General features: G+C 41.6%; 1 protein-coding gene across 1 annotated transcript in view; it reads left to right on the top strand.

The window, feature by feature from the left end:
- The window catches only part of LOC124788940 (transmembrane protease serine 9-like), an 84,817-nt gene that overhangs the window by 43,821 nt on the left and 22,265 nt on the right, over positions 1–18,731 (top strand). Inside the window, exons 2-4 of the mRNA XM_047256227.1 lie at positions 4,492–4,839; positions 13,255–13,381; positions 15,627–15,759. Coding sequence (XP_047112183.1) covers positions 4,492–4,839; positions 13,255–13,381; positions 15,627–15,759 — 608 coding nt within the window. The remainder of the gene's footprint in view (positions 1–4,491; positions 4,840–13,254; positions 13,382–15,626; positions 15,760–18,731) is intronic.

The raw sequence follows: 18,731 nt of genomic DNA, 5'->3' as shown, positions 1-18,731 counted from the left end.
GCTAATGAAATGGCTGCACTAGCGGCAGTACACCACAACCCACGGATAAGGGCCCGGCAATTACACTGCGATTTCTGAATGTTCGTTGATAATATTGTCACAATACTGCATCGTCATAAGTATTATCCACACCACGTGTCACTGAATCAAGAACTTCATGGCTCTGATTTCCATAACCGGCTAGTGTTTTGTGAATGGGCACGTCAGTAAATGCAAATGACCCCCACGTTCCTTGCTGAGGTACTATTTTCCGATGAGTCTGCATTCGCAAACCTTGGTACCATTAACCGGCATAACATGGATTACTGGAGAGTAGACAATCCCCACTGGTTACGGAAAGTTGGTCATCAACGTCCTTGGTCGGTTAATGTATGGTGTGACAACATGGAGAACAAACTCAATGGATCGTATTTTATCGACGGCACGTTGAATGGGAGCAAATATCGAACTTTTATGGAACAGGGCCTACTGGTAGTAAGCAGGATGCTGCCGTGGACGTTCGACAACGTATGTGATTTCAGTATGACTGTTGCCCAACGCAATACGCACTTGAAGCACGGGAGGTATTAGACTGCTTTTACATTGGTCGGGGGATCGGCAGATGTGGCACTACTAATTGGTCCGCTAGGTTGCCGATTTGACATCGCCGCATTTCTTTCTGTGGGGCTATTTAAAAGATAAGTTGTAACAGCAGGTGCGAACAGCCTGTGAAGAGGTGGTCAACTGCACCAGAACCGCCTGTGCTGATATTCCCGCAGATACGCTTCTGTCTGATATACGGTCATTTGAAGAGCGGATCAATAAGTGTACTGAAGTTGGCGGTACTACTTTTGAACATTTGCTCTAATTGAAAAGCTTTTAGTATTGTACATCTAAGAGAGGCCAATTCAACAGAATTTCGCTCTTCAAGATCGTATTTGCAATTCTGGTGGAACAGAATTATTTAGAATATTGGATTTATATGTTTTGATTACGAAACAGACTGCTCTCTTATGCTAATTTAGTACTGTAGTACGAAACCGTTGTGCCAGTCTGAAGGCACATTCCAGACTGATGCATCTAAGAGTGTACTTGCAAAAACGCAGTAGTGGAGAAAAATTAAACTTAAAACAGATAATCACTCATGGCTAGATGAGGTTGTACCAAAACGCCAACTAGAAGGTAAACGACAGACATCTAAGTGTGATTCACCAGTTAACTATGATAACAGTACAGCTTTAGTTTATGCCACAAGCTTTAAGTAAGGTGTGGCACGTCCAACGTCTGCTGCAATACACGTTTGCAGTCACTGGTGGACGGACGTCTCGACAGACTGAAGAGAATCCTTCGATGTCGCTGCAGAAACTGTCACAATGCAATATTTTAAATCCTCTTGGGTCTCGACAGACTGAAGAGAATCCTTCCATGTCGTTGCAGAAGCTGTCACAATGCAATATTTTAAATCCTCTTGGGTCGGTGGAACTGGTGCATAGTTTTTATCCTAGCGTTTACCTCAGCGAAAAAAGACCGCTGGTGCCAAATCAGGCGAACGTGCAGACCAACTGATAAAGCCTTCACGCCCAGTCCAGCGTGGGTGGGCGCTTACCTGGCCGCAAGTGAGTAATGACTCGGTCACCCATCGTGCTGTGTTTCAAGTGGTATCTACTGTAAGAGACCTGGTAACACTTCACCGAGAAACTGTGCGTATTTTTTACGCATTCAGATTTCTCCAATGAAGTGAGGACCAATCATATAGTCTTCAATAATCCCCTCACCAAAGGTTTACACGTCACTGCCTCTGATTCATTTGTTCAGTATCTTGTTTAGTTTTCCAGCACACAATCTAACAATTACTAGCAGAGCAACCCACAGTTTTTGAATGATTTTCATAATGAAAGTCCATATCTCACTGCAGTAAGTCAAAAAATCTTCTGACTGAAAGTTTCCAGTTTCAGATACGCTGGAAACTTCATTCTGAGAAGTACACAGTGTCAGTTTTACTGTTCTGTTTACTTTATTTACTGTGTGTCCACTTCTCATTTTCAACCCTTATCAGTAATTAATTAAAGTAGGATCAGATTTCCTAATTTGGAAAATCAACGGGTAAATACTTGAATTCAAACACAATTTTCAGTGAATGAAAGAATACCTTCAGGTAACAAAAAAGTCAAGCCAAAATACAATTCCTCAATTTTCGACGACAATGCACTGGAAGTAAGCTTTGATAGTACGGAAGGAAGTGGTAACATTGTAGTAAACAGTTTGTGGTGAGTATCTGTTCTTATCAAAAGCGCCTGATGGATGCTGATTAAACCTGCTACAACTTATATAAGTGAAACTAGATCCTCTGTTCTTGCAGAAATGACGACAAAAATGAAAAACCAACTAAATTGGCTACATGACTTACGATACGCCTTAAACGACTACAAATTGAATAGAGAAACAGTGGTTAAAACTTTTCATTGATTCACTAATTATTAGTTTAATAAAATACCTGCAAAACACAGAAGGTTATTGATTCACACATTAAGTAACATAAGCATCATTTAAGAAATTTTAAATGTTTGTTATTTACTTTAAATTTTAGTTAGGTTCTAAACTTTCTTAAGTTGACATATTTTCCCGTTCTCGGATGTTGATCTAAGAAAGGTTGGGAACCTCTTGTTTACAACAATGCGTGCGGGAAACTAGGACTTACACAGCTGGGAGGGTTGATTGTGGAGCTCGACTTTGAAGAGGACGTTCTTCGCACATTACACTAGAATTCGCGTTTTATATGTCAATAGTGTCTAGGCTGTGTCTTAAACGTAGCAGAGAAAATATATCCAAGCGCCTAAATCCCACTAGAAGACAACACGTGGCTGACGAACGAACGCCACATGGCATAACCCAACATTATCCATGCCGTGGGTTACTTCAGAGCACACACTTCAGAGCTGCTGTGTGTGTACCGTGAACCGAGGGATTTGAAAGTGATCCGATATTCAAACTTACCGGTATGTAACATCGAAACCACAAATTTTCGGACATTGATTGTTTATCGAAACATCATCTGCCAAGTTCCTTCGTAATAGGAATTGTTTGTCAACCTAAGAGTTCTCAGGCGTACTTTCTATGATGTTTTGACAGATAAGTGCAATTTACTTTTTGCAGTGTGTAACTGGAGCCAGCCCAAAGGAAAGCTTCTTATCAGGACTTTCATGCGACGCCCGGAGTCGACGGAAAGTGTCGGCTTGTTTCCTATTAAAAATAAAATAATTTTTAAAGCGGAGTTTTACTTGGACATTCGGGAGAGTGGTCGAAAATTAGTACGATATTCGTTTTATCGGTATAAATTAAAAGGGACAGCAAAAAACGAGAAATAATCAATATTCCGGCAACGACCTACAGTGACTGCTAGTACCATGCAGCAGCGGTGTTCAGTCCCTAATTTGTCGATTTATACCGATAACCCAACTATCGCACTAGATTAATGTGGGATCGCACTGTCGACTCGGCAGGTAAAATCCCTCTTTAAAAATGATTTTGTTTGTAGTGAGAAAGAAACCGATGCTTTCCGCCGGCACTGGGTGTCGCATGAAAAGACGCGATGAGCTGTTTTCGTTTGGGCTGATTCCAATTGGACATTCCAAAAACGAAATTGCAGATATCTGCCCAAACACCAAAGGAAACGTGCCTGACGACTGTTATTCTGTGTGTATGCAGAGTGTTTCAAAGTCTTTGTGACAGACTTCTTGGGTGGTAGTTCACGTTAAAGGAACAACATTTGTTACAGACAAAATTTTCGCTGATGCTTCCTGGCTACACTAGGACTCATTTAAGAATGTTACGCCGCTAGAGGCTACAGGGCATGGGTGGTTTGCGGCGTCGGTATGCAATGTATGTTGCCTATCGTCCCGTCACCTGCTCTGTGTGGCTAAGCCACTTGCAAGTTCCCGATTCGCTTCTATTTTTCTTGTTGAAAACCACTGTATCACTTTACTGGGGTAGGTACTGCGCTGCACGGCTGATTAGTAGACCCTGTTAGTTCGGTGAAATCTAATCGTCCCAGGGTAGGCGAATACTAAAGAACACATAGCGTCACCGAGAAGCGTTAAATGAACATTTCGTCTCTAACTAACGTTACGCCGGCAGGTGACCCAACAGTCAGCACACCGTGGAGTGGTTCAAGTCTGTGTCCGGCCATGCAGTTTTATAGGTTTCCCATGATTCCCATAAATCACTCCAGGCAAATGGTGGGGTGGCTGCTTCGAAAGGGCGCGGCCAGTATTCTTGTGCTCCATCTCTAAGACCTCCGTGCTGACAGGACGTTAAACCTCACTCTCTCTTACTCCCTTTCTAGCGAAATTTGTTCCCCCATTACGTGATCTATCATCCCTAGACGTTGGCAGTAGAGTCTTTGGAACACAACACACACACACACACACACACACACACACACACACACACACACGCATTTTATTCATGGTTATCTGCACACAGAAACACTATTGACACCTTCGTCGTTTGTAGGCGGTGAGCCTCGCAACGTCGGAACTTGAGGCTGGCAGTTCTGCGACCGTCACCGGATGGGGCAGCGTGGCTTCTGGAGAGGACGCGTCCGAACAGCTGCGCGCTGTCACCGTGTCCATCGTGGCACGCTCCACGTGCAAAGAGAAGTTGGGGTCCGGCATCACGGAGAACGTGGTGTGCGCAGGCGACGCCGACGGCGACAACGTGGCGTGCGACGGCGACGACGGCGGGCCGCTCGTCGTGGGCTCCACGCAGTACGGCGTCGTTTCCTGGGGCCGGGGTTGTGGTGTGCCTGGATACCCAGGGGCCTACACAAACGTCGCCGCCCTCCACGACTGGATCACTGCGGCAACGGGTGTTTTCTAATTTGCTGATCATCGTTCTTGTTATTGTAAAGTAACTAAATCAAAATAAAAAATTGATTTGTGTACCTTTTTTAATTAACAATATCACTTCAGGTTCCAGAGAAATGTGTGATCATCCATAAGGACACTGGATATGGACAAGAACATCCATATGAATAACATTTGTAAATGTAGACAAAGCCTTTCGCAGTGTCCTCTGGAATAAACACTCCGAAATTTAAAGTTATCACAGGACTAAACTGCAAGGAGCGGAAGGTTATCTACAACTTGGCCACAAAGCAGGCTATAGGTCCAAGAGCTGCAGAACATGAGAGGTGGACAGTACTTGAGAAAGGACTTGAGACAGCACTTGTGTGGCGGCGGGTACAATTTATCAAAGACAGATGGATGACGGTTGTTTTGTTTGGTAGTTCACGCGAGCTTGGCAACTATTTTTGTGGTCAGCCATAAAGCGATGGAAAATATACTGACCTTAGTTTCCAGTCTGCACGGCCACATTCTGGTCCAGCCCACTGAAAAAAATGTTTCTGTTCTCTTTCTATTTAGCGGGATCAGAACTGTGATTATATATGAAGGTATAAAGTTCTGGTAAAGTTGAGTAAGTTGAGTAAAGTATCTCACGTACAACACTTTGAAAGTCGCTATGTTCAATAGACAGTACATCTTTCTATTCTAATCAGCACAACTAGCCATTCAGAGGCGACCTCTAGTATATGCTCTTACCAATTTGTCTTTCGCCCTGACTACTAATACTCAAATAAATATTCAAACTAAATGCTCTCCTGAGAAGTGGAAATAATGGTCACCACACTTCATGCGGATTCGTAATTACCACGGACGGCACACCAACTGTTACCTTACCGAAATCTAAGCAATCCAGGACGGTGCACAGTTCTCACGAGTTCACTATCTGTTATTACAGAATATGCGCGTTTTGTCACAGGTCATCTCTGACGTCATCCGAGGCAGAGCGTGATCCGACTTTTGACAGACGAGGATCTTACAGTGGTTGAGTGCGAAGTGAACCTTTTTCCTGCCTCTCGGGCTGTATTTATATAGGTACTGCAGCGGACGGCTGAGAGAACATCTGTTGTCATCTGGCTTATGGACACGTCAACAGCCTCTGAACGACCACTTTCTCGGACACATAACCTTTAATAACAAAGTTATGAATTAATTTAGAATCTTCTTAATATTTACATGTATTTAGGTACGTAGTTTGAAAGCTCCATAGGCTTGCTTGAATAAAAACTTTGCCTTCTATAATTTTTGTAGTGGAACTAACGGTAGATCGTTACCTCTGAAACATACATTTATTAGAACTTGTATTGGATGTTATTTCTATTAAGGTTCTACAATTTGGTATAGCTTTATTATTTAGTAGGTTTTATCATGTGCTGAAACTAAAATTTTGTATCATTAAAATTAGAGGTACTTAATCTACTACAAATGGGTATATTTTTGTTACAAATTTGGTTTCCATTAAATTACTCAAAAACTATCAGAGGTAGCTTAACGTGGTCTCTTAGTTATGGTTTTTAGGGTGAACTTAAGCAAAAAACAAATTTTTACGTTTCTAAGTCCAATTTTTAGCACCTTCCATTTTTCTTAAAAACGTGTATTCCGGTTTTAATTTTCATTTCTTTACTTTGAAACTTGCACCAGTTATTTACGAGCTCCATAGGTACATTCTGTCCAAATTCTGGCTTTCTAGCTTTATTATTTAGCGCCACTTACTTTTTTCATAAAACTGCATTTCTACGGAATTCTAATAGAGTCTGGGGAAAGGAATAAAAACGTTCATGTTTGAGGATGATATTGTATATTAGACATGACAAAGGGCTTGGAAGATCAACTGAAAGGAGTGGACAGTATTTGCAAAGATGTTATAAAATGAACACGAACAAAAAAATTACTGAAAGTAGAAGTCTTCCTATTTGGTCTGTCAAACAACTGACAACGGCAGAAACAAAGAGTAAATAAAATTTAGAGACGCATTAGCAGCAAGAGACTTACAGCACAAGAGAAATTTTTTATGGTAGAACACAAATTTAATACTTGGGTGAAAGTTTCTAAAAGTTTGTAGAATGAATCTTTCACTCTGCTACAAAAGTGTCGTCAAGCAGGCACTTGGATTTTTCCCAGGTAGTTCAGTAAGTAAGAACCCTGCCTGCGAAAGGCTAGCTGTTTTATAACGGATTAGACGATGCAGTCAGTTTGTTTCTAGATTTGTATATGGTACTGACGTTCAAATTCTCTATCAGCACCATTTACTTTAATTTCAAGTCGTTTCGTTAAACCATGATTTCCAGGACGTACCCTTCATCTTCTGCCGAAGAGCTTTCACCGCAAATGACGCCAATGTTGGTACTACTTCCTTCCTTTCAGGTCAACTTTTATCTAATCGGAGAAAAACTTATTTCAGATATATCACGCAAGCGCAATTTCACCAAGACTAGTCCCTGCTACAACACTATAGTAGTACAGCAGTGCTTCTGTCACAGTAACAGAATATACTCGTGTAATGCAGTCATGTCGCGGCAACGACAAAAATAACACTCGACTGAATTTCTGATTCCGTAAATTCAGTTAATGTTACCCCTTTTCACACGATTGTAACTGACCGTCAACATGTATCTAATTGAGTAAGCAGTCGGACTATGAACGTGTTTTCATAACTAAGTCTCGTACAAAATGGAGTGAACTGAACAATAAGGAGATTAGAACCAATGTTCCTCAAATAGTAGTAACAATAAGTGGCAAAATGAATAAAGACGACCACCAATTGAAATCTAGTTGATAATTTTGGAACAACTATTGACAGTATTTACACACAAAGACTGAAAGAAAGAATGAAAGAAACTCTCTACTTCCAGAATGCAAAAGAAAAATGGAATCTGGCGAGAACCCACTAGCAGGTTCAACTATTTACTATCACTTGGCATTTGTCTGTTGACAAGCAAGACTAAAGCAATAAACTCTGTTACAGTAACATGTGCTAACGCACAAAGTATGTTCTCGAATGAGCATTATTTGAATTATATCTAGCACACTTTTTAGCATACACAAACCCAGCATCTGTTATGGTGTATACTTGCGCTGTTGACTAAACTTTTATCATACACCAATATGCAAAATGTACCCAAGCTATTATTATGCGAAAGTTTCTCTGATTGTTAAAACTCACAGTGTCTGACACAAGGGGACCTGAAACTGTTATCATATATAAATGCACTTCTAGTCAAACTTTCACTATGTTCAAACACATAAAAGTTTATCAAGACAATCTTTAATGAAATTTGATTGATTAAACAATGTGCACTATGTAAAAACTATGAAGGCCCTCGAACTATTATTCTCTACTACGCACTCTTCAACAAGTGCTTTATTACAGATCAGCTTCTAAAATGTAGATACAATACCTTGAGATAAAAGTTCTCTGATTATAAACCTCCATAATATTTACAATATGATGTAATGTGTGTACTACGTATTCAACAAGCAAATGTAATACATAGTTGCCTCACTTATCTGGTGACACAAGCCAAGAATGTAAACTATTTTTCTGTAAGTTATTGTGAAAGATAATGTCTGAAATAGGTTTCGAAGTTGCAGGCCCAAACTATTACCGCTATTGATATGAATCTGTACCGTCTCCACTAATTGCTTTTTCAGATAAGAACAAAATACATTCACACCTTAAATCAATTATGAATCCTACCTATCCCTGAAATTTAACTTCACTTTACTATGGAAACATATCTGAGCGAGTGAAGGTTCGTAATGAACAAGCAATGCGTGAAGAAAAAGTGTAACACCAATTCACATTTATTACTCAATAGACACTTGTAACTTCGATGTTCATCAGCCAATGGAGGAAGCAAGGCAAAAGTGGGTTTTTAATATGACCGTTCTAAGTTTTATAATAATTTTTACCAACTAGCGAGTGGTACTAGAAGACGACAGCGATTCATATTGTGCACGACACCTATGGAGGTAAAGATGAGAGCGTCATTATGTCACAAATAAAATGCGAGTACATGTTCAACAACTAAACGCAATACATAGTTACCTCTCATACGCAGATGTCCGCCACCTTAACTAGCGCAAAACATTAGGGTCATCACATTCATACCCCATAGTACACCGCGGTGACACTTCCTAGTGATGTCACTCTGACATGTCCTCCCCAGTTTCGACCATGTTAGGTGCTTTGATGGTGCGGAGACATAGTTATTTCATAAAAAATGCCAACTTGCATTGTTTACAGTCATACTAATCGATCCGATCGTTATCTTAAGTTTAAACGAATCACATTTCAGTCGTAAGTGGAGCAATTAAGGCAATATTATCTTTTGTATACATGAATTATTGTTGCAGTGTTTACTTTTATTGTAATCGTTTTACTTCTGTCATTTGACTTTAGATTTGCCATACTTTACTCAGTGTTCGTGCTTTCTCTTCTTTCCTGTGTTTTACATTGCCTTCTAAATAGCAAACGCACCGACATCCGGGTTACACTTTACCAACGGTCTCGTCCCCACACAACACATGGCAACGTAACGGCGCTGATTGTTGGGGCAGCATCTGATGCCCCTAAATTCCTCTCACCGATAATTATTATTCATCGTTCATACGTCCTCCCCCTTTAAACAAAAGATTTGGATAGAAAAGCCGGAGATAGCGGTCATGTGTGCGTGAGTTTCGTGTGTATGACTGTATGAATGGGCATGTGTGCTGTGGTTCCAGTCTGAAGAAGGCTTTGGCTGACGTCGTGCCTGCCTTGTGCTCGGTGTGTGAGTAACAGTTTATCCGTTTCACAGTATAGTTGTTATCTCACGAAGTTTGTTGTAAATAATTCACTGCGCTTCAACAGGAACAATTATGTATGTAATTACAACGCCACAAGAAAAAAATGAGATTCATTACACCACATTAAGGTTATCTGTAGCACAAACAGGGGTTCACAATGCTGCTTTAAAAGTTTTGATCATTTACCAATTGATATAAAATGCCTGACACTCAGGAAAGTAAAATTTGAAACTAAACTGAAACATTTATCTTTGATATCTCCTATTCTACGGAAGATTATTTATTACTATAATATCTAAAGTGTTGGGTAGGAATTATTGACTAACATCTGTCTGTATTTAATTAAGAAACGTAACAACCAATAAGTGATCAGCATGTAAGCATATTTACAAAAAGATAGTGACATCAATACATAATAATTTATTCCATATCATTACGATTTATCGTGTAAATGATACATGGAACATGAAACTAAATAACTAACTATTGCCACGCGGGATTAGCCGTGCGGTGTATGGCGCTGCAGTCATGGACTGTGCGGCTGGTCCCGGCGGAGGTTCGAGTCCTCCCTCGGGCATGGGTGTGTGTGTTTGTCCTTAGGATAATTTAGGTTAAGTAGAGTGTAAGCTTAGGGACTGATGACCTTAACAGTTAAGTCCCATAAGATTTCACACACATATGAATATTTTTTTGAACTAACTATTGGTATATCACAAAACATGGTATAGACTTAAGCGAGTCAAGTATACATCACACAGTGTTCGAACTGTTCCATTTCATTTCGTGGAAGTTATTTCGTTATTCTCTCTCACGTAACTTAAAAAATACTATCAGTAGCAGGGCAGTTGTAAAAGCAAGCAGTGAGATGACAGAGCGCTGAGGGTGCATATTCCATCTAAGGGCAGCTGTAAGCTGCTGCCAGCAGCCTGCGAAGTACACAACCAATAATCTGTAACTGTGTTTTAAATGTATATCTGTAAATAATGTTTTTTGTATTAATCTCTATATACTGTTAAGTAGATCTTAGTATTGAAAGTATTATGAACCTGTGTATTTAAAGCTGTAACGACTCATGGCTTTAGGCTTAAGTTAAAATATAAAGGGACTTCCCCGCAGAAGGGTGAGGTGGGAGAAACGTTGTGACAGAAAGTTCCAGAACAGTTCTCTTTGTGAGTCAGAAGGATTGTAAAGTAGCTTGTGGTGCGATGCCCATGTACTGTATTGTGTGGTGATTAAAATGAGCGCAGTCATTGTTAAACGGCCTCGGATGGACGGGAAATTATTGCTACACTTAATTCTACAGTATTGAGCAGCTATTTGTCAACCAAGCAGAAATAGCAATGTTACTATGAGGATCAAGGGGAAGTCGTTGTTTGTTGTTAGGGAGTCAGACATTTCGTTGCAGCATTAACCACTGCACTGACCAAACATTACGATGGGAATTACGACTTGGTAGCCACTGTGTAAAAGCTGCTAAACTATCCATCGGCAGCAAAACCTTGTCAGAGGCTGCAACACGTTGCTCAACAGCACAAAAGGACTGAAGTATTTATTTCTATGGTGAAGTTCAGTATATTCTATTTTTCATACTGACGGACATATTGTAAAAGTAATGATTCGTCGTCATCTGGTACAAGGTAAGTAACACAAGTTAAATGTGTAAAAGCAACAAGCTTTGTCACAGTGTTGTTAATTCAGTGGATGTTTAGTATGTCCTTTTCACATACTGTGATATTTAACCAGCACCATTTTCAGATCAAAAGCTGGTTATATGTAGGCCTATTGTTAGTGTCCGCAGAAGAAAACATAAATATACCAGAGCTCCATGAACAGAAGAGGACTGTATAATGGTTCACATCCATTCAGACTGTAATGGAGCACGAGAGTTGAGATCTTATTATTCACAGGTAAGTCAACAACCAAAATATACATCTTTGCCGTTTACATGGCGCACGTGGCCACGAGCTAAGGACAGCCGCCTGGCCGACAGCCCATTCATCACTGCCAAATCTCTCACGCCGCGGCGAGTGTACTGTTGGGTGCCCTTAGAGCGGTGGCCCACTGGCTGACCACTGTCTCTCATGTACACATACCTCCAGAGAGGGCAGCACTGTCCAGAGACTCAGTCAAACGTTACAACCGAATATACCGGACGCCAAAGAAATATTAATTTCTTTCCAACATAACGCATGTAACACAAGTCCTGCTAAATCACAGAAAATAACGTAAGTAAATACACGTGAGCAAGCTCAGGTTGGCTGTACCTAGATCTGGCTGAGGGACGCTTGTGATTGCGGTTACAATCAGGAAATGACCTGGGATGAGGGCTTGGGGATCAATAGGACCGCAAAACAGTGGTGTGAGAGGACGAGAGTTCAAGCAAGCCTCAATCTGACAAGTCAGGGTTGTCAACTCTTCGAAAGTTGGACATTTGGTTCCCATCGTTTGCCGCAAGTGGTACTTGAAGGACTTCATTCCAGCTACTCATATTCCTCCAAAGTGTGGTGATGCAGGAGGAATGAAGTGCCAGTCAATGCCTTCTTCGCGCATATAACTTTTCACCTGTATCTGCTGATAATGACAGCTCACAGCAGCTTGTAACTCACGAATTTCCCGACTAGCTCCAACGAAGTTTTTCCCATTGTACAGGTTTTGGCACCTACTCCGCCATGAAACAAACCTTCCGAGGGCCGACAGGAATGCTTCACTCGTCATCTTGCCAACTACCTCCAAATGCACTGCTCACGTAGCCAGGCACGAAAACAGGGCAACGTAGCACTTTTCCTTTAATTTGGATCTCTGTGAGTCTATTTTCACATAGAGCGGTCCTGTGTAATCAATTCCACAATTGAAGAAAGGCGTTACAGCTTCTACACGTGGGTGTGACAGGTGCGAGCACTGGTGCAGAACACGCTGGATTGCATTTCGTCCAGTATCCAGTATTGCTTTCTGAGAGACGTAAACAGCAGTTGACACCCAGCATGGGAAAGATGACGATGTTCACTTTCCACTATCAGTCATGTGAGGTGATGGTTAGGTGGCAGTACGAATTGATACTTCTACTCATATGACAGATCAGCATTCTGTAGCCTGCCTCCAACCTGCAACAGTCTTATGTGATCGAGGATAGGATGCAGTGATTTGAGCTTGCTATTTTTATCCACTAGCTTTAAGGTCTTCAAGTGGTAGATTTCCTTTGCGTATGTATCTTCTTGTGCTATCCTGACACACTGTAGCAAAGTGTACTGAAGTTCATTGCGAGACAATTCAGCGGTTACTCTCATTTTCTTTGCAGTATTGCAGTTATTAATGAAACTAAGACAACATGCCATAATCCGCTGTAGTCGTGACAACTTTGAGAATCGACAGATGATTCCTTCTCGAATTGCTGTGCTGATGTGACAGAGGATTTCAGCCCATTCTTCTGGCAGCTCCTGGGCTGCAAAATCACTAGAGGTGTCTATCACTGACCGTGAAGTGATGTCTTCCTTAAGCCAAGCTGGTCCTTCCCACCACAGGCTGCTTTTATGCACGTCTGCAGGAGACACCACTCGCGAAGTCAAATCAGTTGGGTTTCCCATTGTAGATACATGGTTCCACACCACAGCTGCTGTATTTTACTGTATCTCAGCAACACGGTTCCCCACAAATATCTGCCACCACGTGGGTGGAGATGCGAGAAATGCCAGTACGATGGATGGGTCAGTCCACAAGTAAGTTCGTTCTATACCTATACTCAGCGCGTGAAAACCACAGAGCTGTAGGCAAGGTAAGGACAACATTTTCAGTGGAGATACTTGTGTTTTGAAGTTTAAGAATTTGACACATGTGATTTCATGATGATTAGTTGATCGTACATATATACAACAGCCGTAGGCCTACTCTGCAGCATCACAGAATCCGTGCAGTTGAATGCTGACAAGTTTTTCTTCTGTACTGACTCTCCGATGAACACGAATATTATCTATCATACGAACCTCTCTGTATAGTGTCTGCCACATGCAATTAATTCAGCTCTTGAGGCAAGGGCTTGTCCGATGTTAACTGAAGCTTCTGTATTGACTCTTCGATGAACACGAATATTATGTATCATACGAACCTCTCTGTATAGTGTCTGCCACATGCAATTAATTCAACTCTTGAGGCAAGGGCTTGTCCGATGTTAACTGAAGCTGCCACAGACATTGCAAAAAGGTTTTGAATGTGATAACAATGGGACTGATTAATCCCAGAGGATGAAAAATGACGTGACAGCCAGTACAATTCGTTTTGTGAACCTGTAGACCTTACGTGCTGACTTGACATTATTCACAATTTGGAACTGATCTGCAGCTGGGTGCCAAAGTAAACCTAAAGTTTTAATATCCTCGTCGTTGTCAAGCCGTAAGGGTACTTGTGCCTCTCTAAATAAACTCTGAGGGGATATTTTCGAGGAATTCCACACTGTTACTAGACCACTTCCGTAATGAGAAACGACCTTTCTTCAAAAGCTTCGTGAGATATTGCTGGACCTTGATTGCAGCCTCTACTGTATCGCAACCTGAGATACAATCGTCCACATAGAAGTCATTAGCAAGAATGTTTTCTGCCTTGTTACATATGCTCTCTTCATGAGCTAATTGTAACAGACATCGTACCGCAAGGAAAGATGCACAGGTCATTTCGTATGTGACTGTCTTTAACTGATATTCCTGCAGTGGTGCAGATCTGTCACTCCTCCACAGTATTCGTTGGTAGGCGCGATCTTCATCCGCTACCAGAACTTGTCGATACATCTTCTCTATGTCAGCTGTGAAGGCAATGCAATGCAGGCGGAAGCGTAATATTATGGAGCACACATCTTGTTGAATCGTTGGTCCGACCAATAACGAAGTATTTAGCGACATATTAGAGCTCGTTTTGACCGAACAATTAAAAACTACTCATGTTTTTGTAGTCGAACTGGCTTCCTGAAGAATTTCATGGTGTGGCACGTAGTATGAAATGGCAGCAGGTGTGTAGCTTTCTTTAAGCTTCGAGTGTCTCACCAGTTTCTGTTCAATCAGAGAGAAGCGTTTTGCTGCAGTGTTGAAAGATTCGCCTAATTTATTTGACTCTTCGCGAGTCGGAAGATGGACAACGAATCTGCCTGTGGAATCTTTCGTTGTGTGTTGCGCGAACTGTACTTCACATTGTTCCTTTTCTTTCGTCATTAGAGCATGGTTTCATTCTTTTATCTCCAGAATTTCTTCAAGAGCGTTTGAACATCAGTGTTCGTTTTTACAAAGCACGACATGACCGGCCACCGTGACGAAATGTTGTGTTCTACTGGTTGATACTTACCAGCTATGACCCAACCTAGTTCTGTCTCCTGAAGCACAGGATGATCAGTTCCTACGGAGATAGTCCATGATTTGTGAATGTATGGACAAAATTCTGCTCCTAGCAACAGGTCGATTTTTCCAGGTGACCAAAAAACTCTGGATCAGTAAGTTGTGCATTCGGCAAGTGCCACTTACTGGGATCAATTATTTGTTCAGGCAAGGTGTCAGTTATCTTTGGCAAAACTAAACATTCGACAGATGACATAAAACGGCTTACACAGGAGCCCACTAGTATAGAGACACGGTGTTTTGTTTCTGAGCGGGTTGCACCTATTCCTTGAATCGGTATCTGCTGTGCCGCCTTTGAAGTATGAGGCGTTGTGCACATGTTTCCGATATGAAGCACGACTGCGACCCAGAAACTAATAGAGCACGACAAGTCTGCCGTTTTCCATTGATATCTTGCAACCTTATTCTCACTGTCGCAAGGAGTACTCGTTTGGCCGGACTGATCTTCAATGAACAATAGCTCCATGTAGTTGACTGACGTTTGCCATTGTTTTCGTGTTGCATATCACCTGTACACTACTTCCTTGCTGCATCTTGTGTCCATTGTGATTCTGCATGTAATAACTTGTGGTGTCGTTTACCACAGGTATGACAAGTAATGGAGTTGCTTTAAGAAGTCCTGTGACCATTCTTCAGACAGTTGTAGCACAAGTTGTTGCGCATCACAACAGCCTTGCTTTCACTACATGTGACTTGTTTGAATTTGCTGCACTTGTGCAGTGCGTGAGGCTGGTAGCACATGACACATGCAGTACCTGTAGCAACGTATGGCTCTTTCGAATGCCCAAACTGCTTGGTGTTGGGCGTATTTTGATGTTTATTAACAGTTGTTCCGTGACGTTGTGGTGCTATAGTCTTGGCTATTTCTAAAGATTTACATTTATTCTCGAGAAGGCACAAGTTTCTTCAAATGTTGGAAAGCTAGTCGAACTCAGACTGGTTTCAAACTCGGTCATTATAGAACGTTCAACCCTTTCTATAAGGAGCTGTGATGTAATTAGGTCTTGCAAAGAGACATCTAGCTGCAATGCCATCAGCACATGCACATTGCTTAAAGCTTCGTTTAGTAGTGCACGAAGTTCACTTGAACATGGCTTTGTCATTGCCGGTAGCACTAGTAGTTTCTTTAAGTGTATTGATGCAATCGGCCGAGGATTATTGTATCTATTACAGACAAAATCAAAGGCTACCTTAAAGTTAGTGTTAGTCACAGGAAGATGGGCAGTTACATTGGCTGCTACACCTGTTAGTGAATTCAGCAAATGATGGTACTTAGCAACTTCCTCTAGTTCCCCATTGCTTATGACGAGATTCACAAATGTGTCGTGAAAATGCCGGAATTGCGTCACATTACCGTTAAATGGTGGCAGTTTTATGGTGGGCAGCTGGATGCTACGTTTTGATACACTCAAGGCAGACTCAGCATCTGACGAAACCCTGTCAACTGCGTTTGTGTGATTCATCTGAGCCGGCCGGAGTGGTCGTGCGGTTCTAGGCGCTACAGTCTGAAACCGGGCGACCGCTACGGTCGCAGGTTCGAATCCTGCCTCGGGCATGGATGTGTGTGATGTCCTTAGGTTAGTTAGGTTTAATTAGTTGTAAGTTCTAGGCGACTGATGACCTCAGAAGTTAAGTCGCATAGTGCTCAGAGCCATTTGAACCATTTGATTCATCTGAATCGCTCTCATTTGTTTCGAAACCTCGAAGACTATATTTTCGAAAGTTTCTCTGTCCCTAGCACGACTCTTCAAACAATTAGAGCTGTGACTGCCCGTCTTCATACTTCTCCACGATCTTTGGCAACTGTTGTAGCCTGACAGTAATGTCCAAAGTGTCCGATTTGCCTGTTACATCGAATTCGTTTGCAAACTTTAACAACCGTGTGAGGCTTGCTTTCGCCACCGAGCGTGTGGTTACAAGTTTCCTTCTTAACACTTCGTCCATCATGGAAAGCTAGCGGTGTCAGGCAACAGCACAAGAAGCAGTTACAATGAGTGGGAATTACAGGAAGCGGATACTTAACTTTCAGATGCGTCGTCTCGGCGCTGCAAGCTGCGTCTCCGTGTTGCTCCGTCGACACTCGTCGCTGCCGTTCCGCCGATTGATGGCTGTCTGTGCACTTTACTTCGTCGAATCCATCACAGTCCGGCCCCGAGACCCAAAATGTTAGCGTCGGCAGACGAAAACGTAAATGTACCGGAGTACCATAAACTGAAGAGGACTGTATAATGGTTCGTATCCATTCAGACTGTAAAGAAACATGAGAGTTGAGATAATCACTTATTATTTATAGGTAAGTCAACAACCAAAATATACATCTTTGCCGTTTACATGGAGCGCGCGGCCACGAGCTAAGGAAGTCGCTCGACCGACAGCCCATTCACCACTGCCAAATCTCTCCCTCGCCGCGGAGAGTGTACCGTTCGCTGCCCTTGGATGGGTGGTCCATTGTCCCTCCAGAGAGGGTAGCACTGTCCAGAGTCTCAGTCAAATGTAACAACCGAACACCTATAAAAGGGCTTAAAATTATTATTGCCATATTAAGCGAAGCACCAGATTGTGTGCAAAGTACAGGCTATTTTATTACGCTGACAAGCATAATAAAAGTAGCGGCAGAAGAAGACAACAAAAGGTACTGTGCACATTTTAATTACTACCAAGAAGATTATTACTGTGGTGTTCAGAATATAAGATTTTACTGACTCATGGCGTGTGACAAAATAAAGTTATCTTTCAACAAAAGTGCAGGAAAATATTTTTGTTACGCTGCATTGAATTGGTATCAGTTAAAAAATTCTCACGTTGAAAATTATCAGGAAACAGCGTAAAAACTCATTTTCGGTCAGTGGTCAATTTTGTGTAAAGATAATATTAAAGAAAGATGTTTAGTAGTTACAAAAATCACAGATAACACTACCACAGTTGCTATGCATCTTCAATGCTTAGGAGAATCTTTTCACTCAACATTTCAATGTTATTATGCATGAAAGTGTCTCAAGTTTAAAATAGATTTATTCTGTACTGATGAAAGTGTCTTTTGCTGCGGTAACGAAAGTAATGCATGTGTAGGATGCATATTGCACATATGCAGTGTATGTCGCTATTTCGAAGTGGTTATGACTTATGTTGTATGCTCTCGTCCCCCTTTGTTTGCTTGTCAGGTTACTATAACGGTTCCAGTTATTCAAAATTCAAGATTGTGTGATAAGAGATTAGCTTTGCAGTGCTTAGAGCGATTAGTGAAATCAGCACTGTGGTCTCACTGCATGAGTGTGTCTGCCCATTATAATTACGACTCCGGTTGCCAACCGCGGTCATTTATAGGCGAAAACTTATCCATATGAGGAACGAACTGGGTGAGGGATTGCAGATTTTCGTACGCATTAAAAAAAAAAGTTAGATTTGCCTTGCTGACACTATGTTATTCATGTAACCTTTATAATTTTTAGTATTTATAGCAGTTTTTGCGCGCAAACGACGGAAATAATGAACAAGAAATAATCGTAAACAGTAGTTGGCTTATGTTTTGGGCCACTTAAAATGGTGGCAGGCTTAGTCCACTCTGGCTTCAAAACAACGTACAGCATTAAGTCTGTAGCGCTACGTCCCTTCTTTTTTTACCTTCAAGGCGAGACCAGTGTGAAATTACATAAGCTCTGACAAAGATAAAATATGTAGCAAATTACTGAAA

The sequence above is a fragment of the Schistocerca piceifrons genome, chromosome 3, assembly GCF_021461385.2.
Source record: "Schistocerca piceifrons isolate TAMUIC-IGC-003096 chromosome 3, iqSchPice1.1, whole genome shotgun sequence".
Lineage (NCBI taxonomy): Eukaryota > Metazoa > Arthropoda > Insecta > Orthoptera > Acrididae > Schistocerca > Schistocerca piceifrons.
The sequence above is the reverse complement of the archived record's forward strand: the minus strand, read 5'-3'. Positions and strand labels throughout refer to the sequence as shown.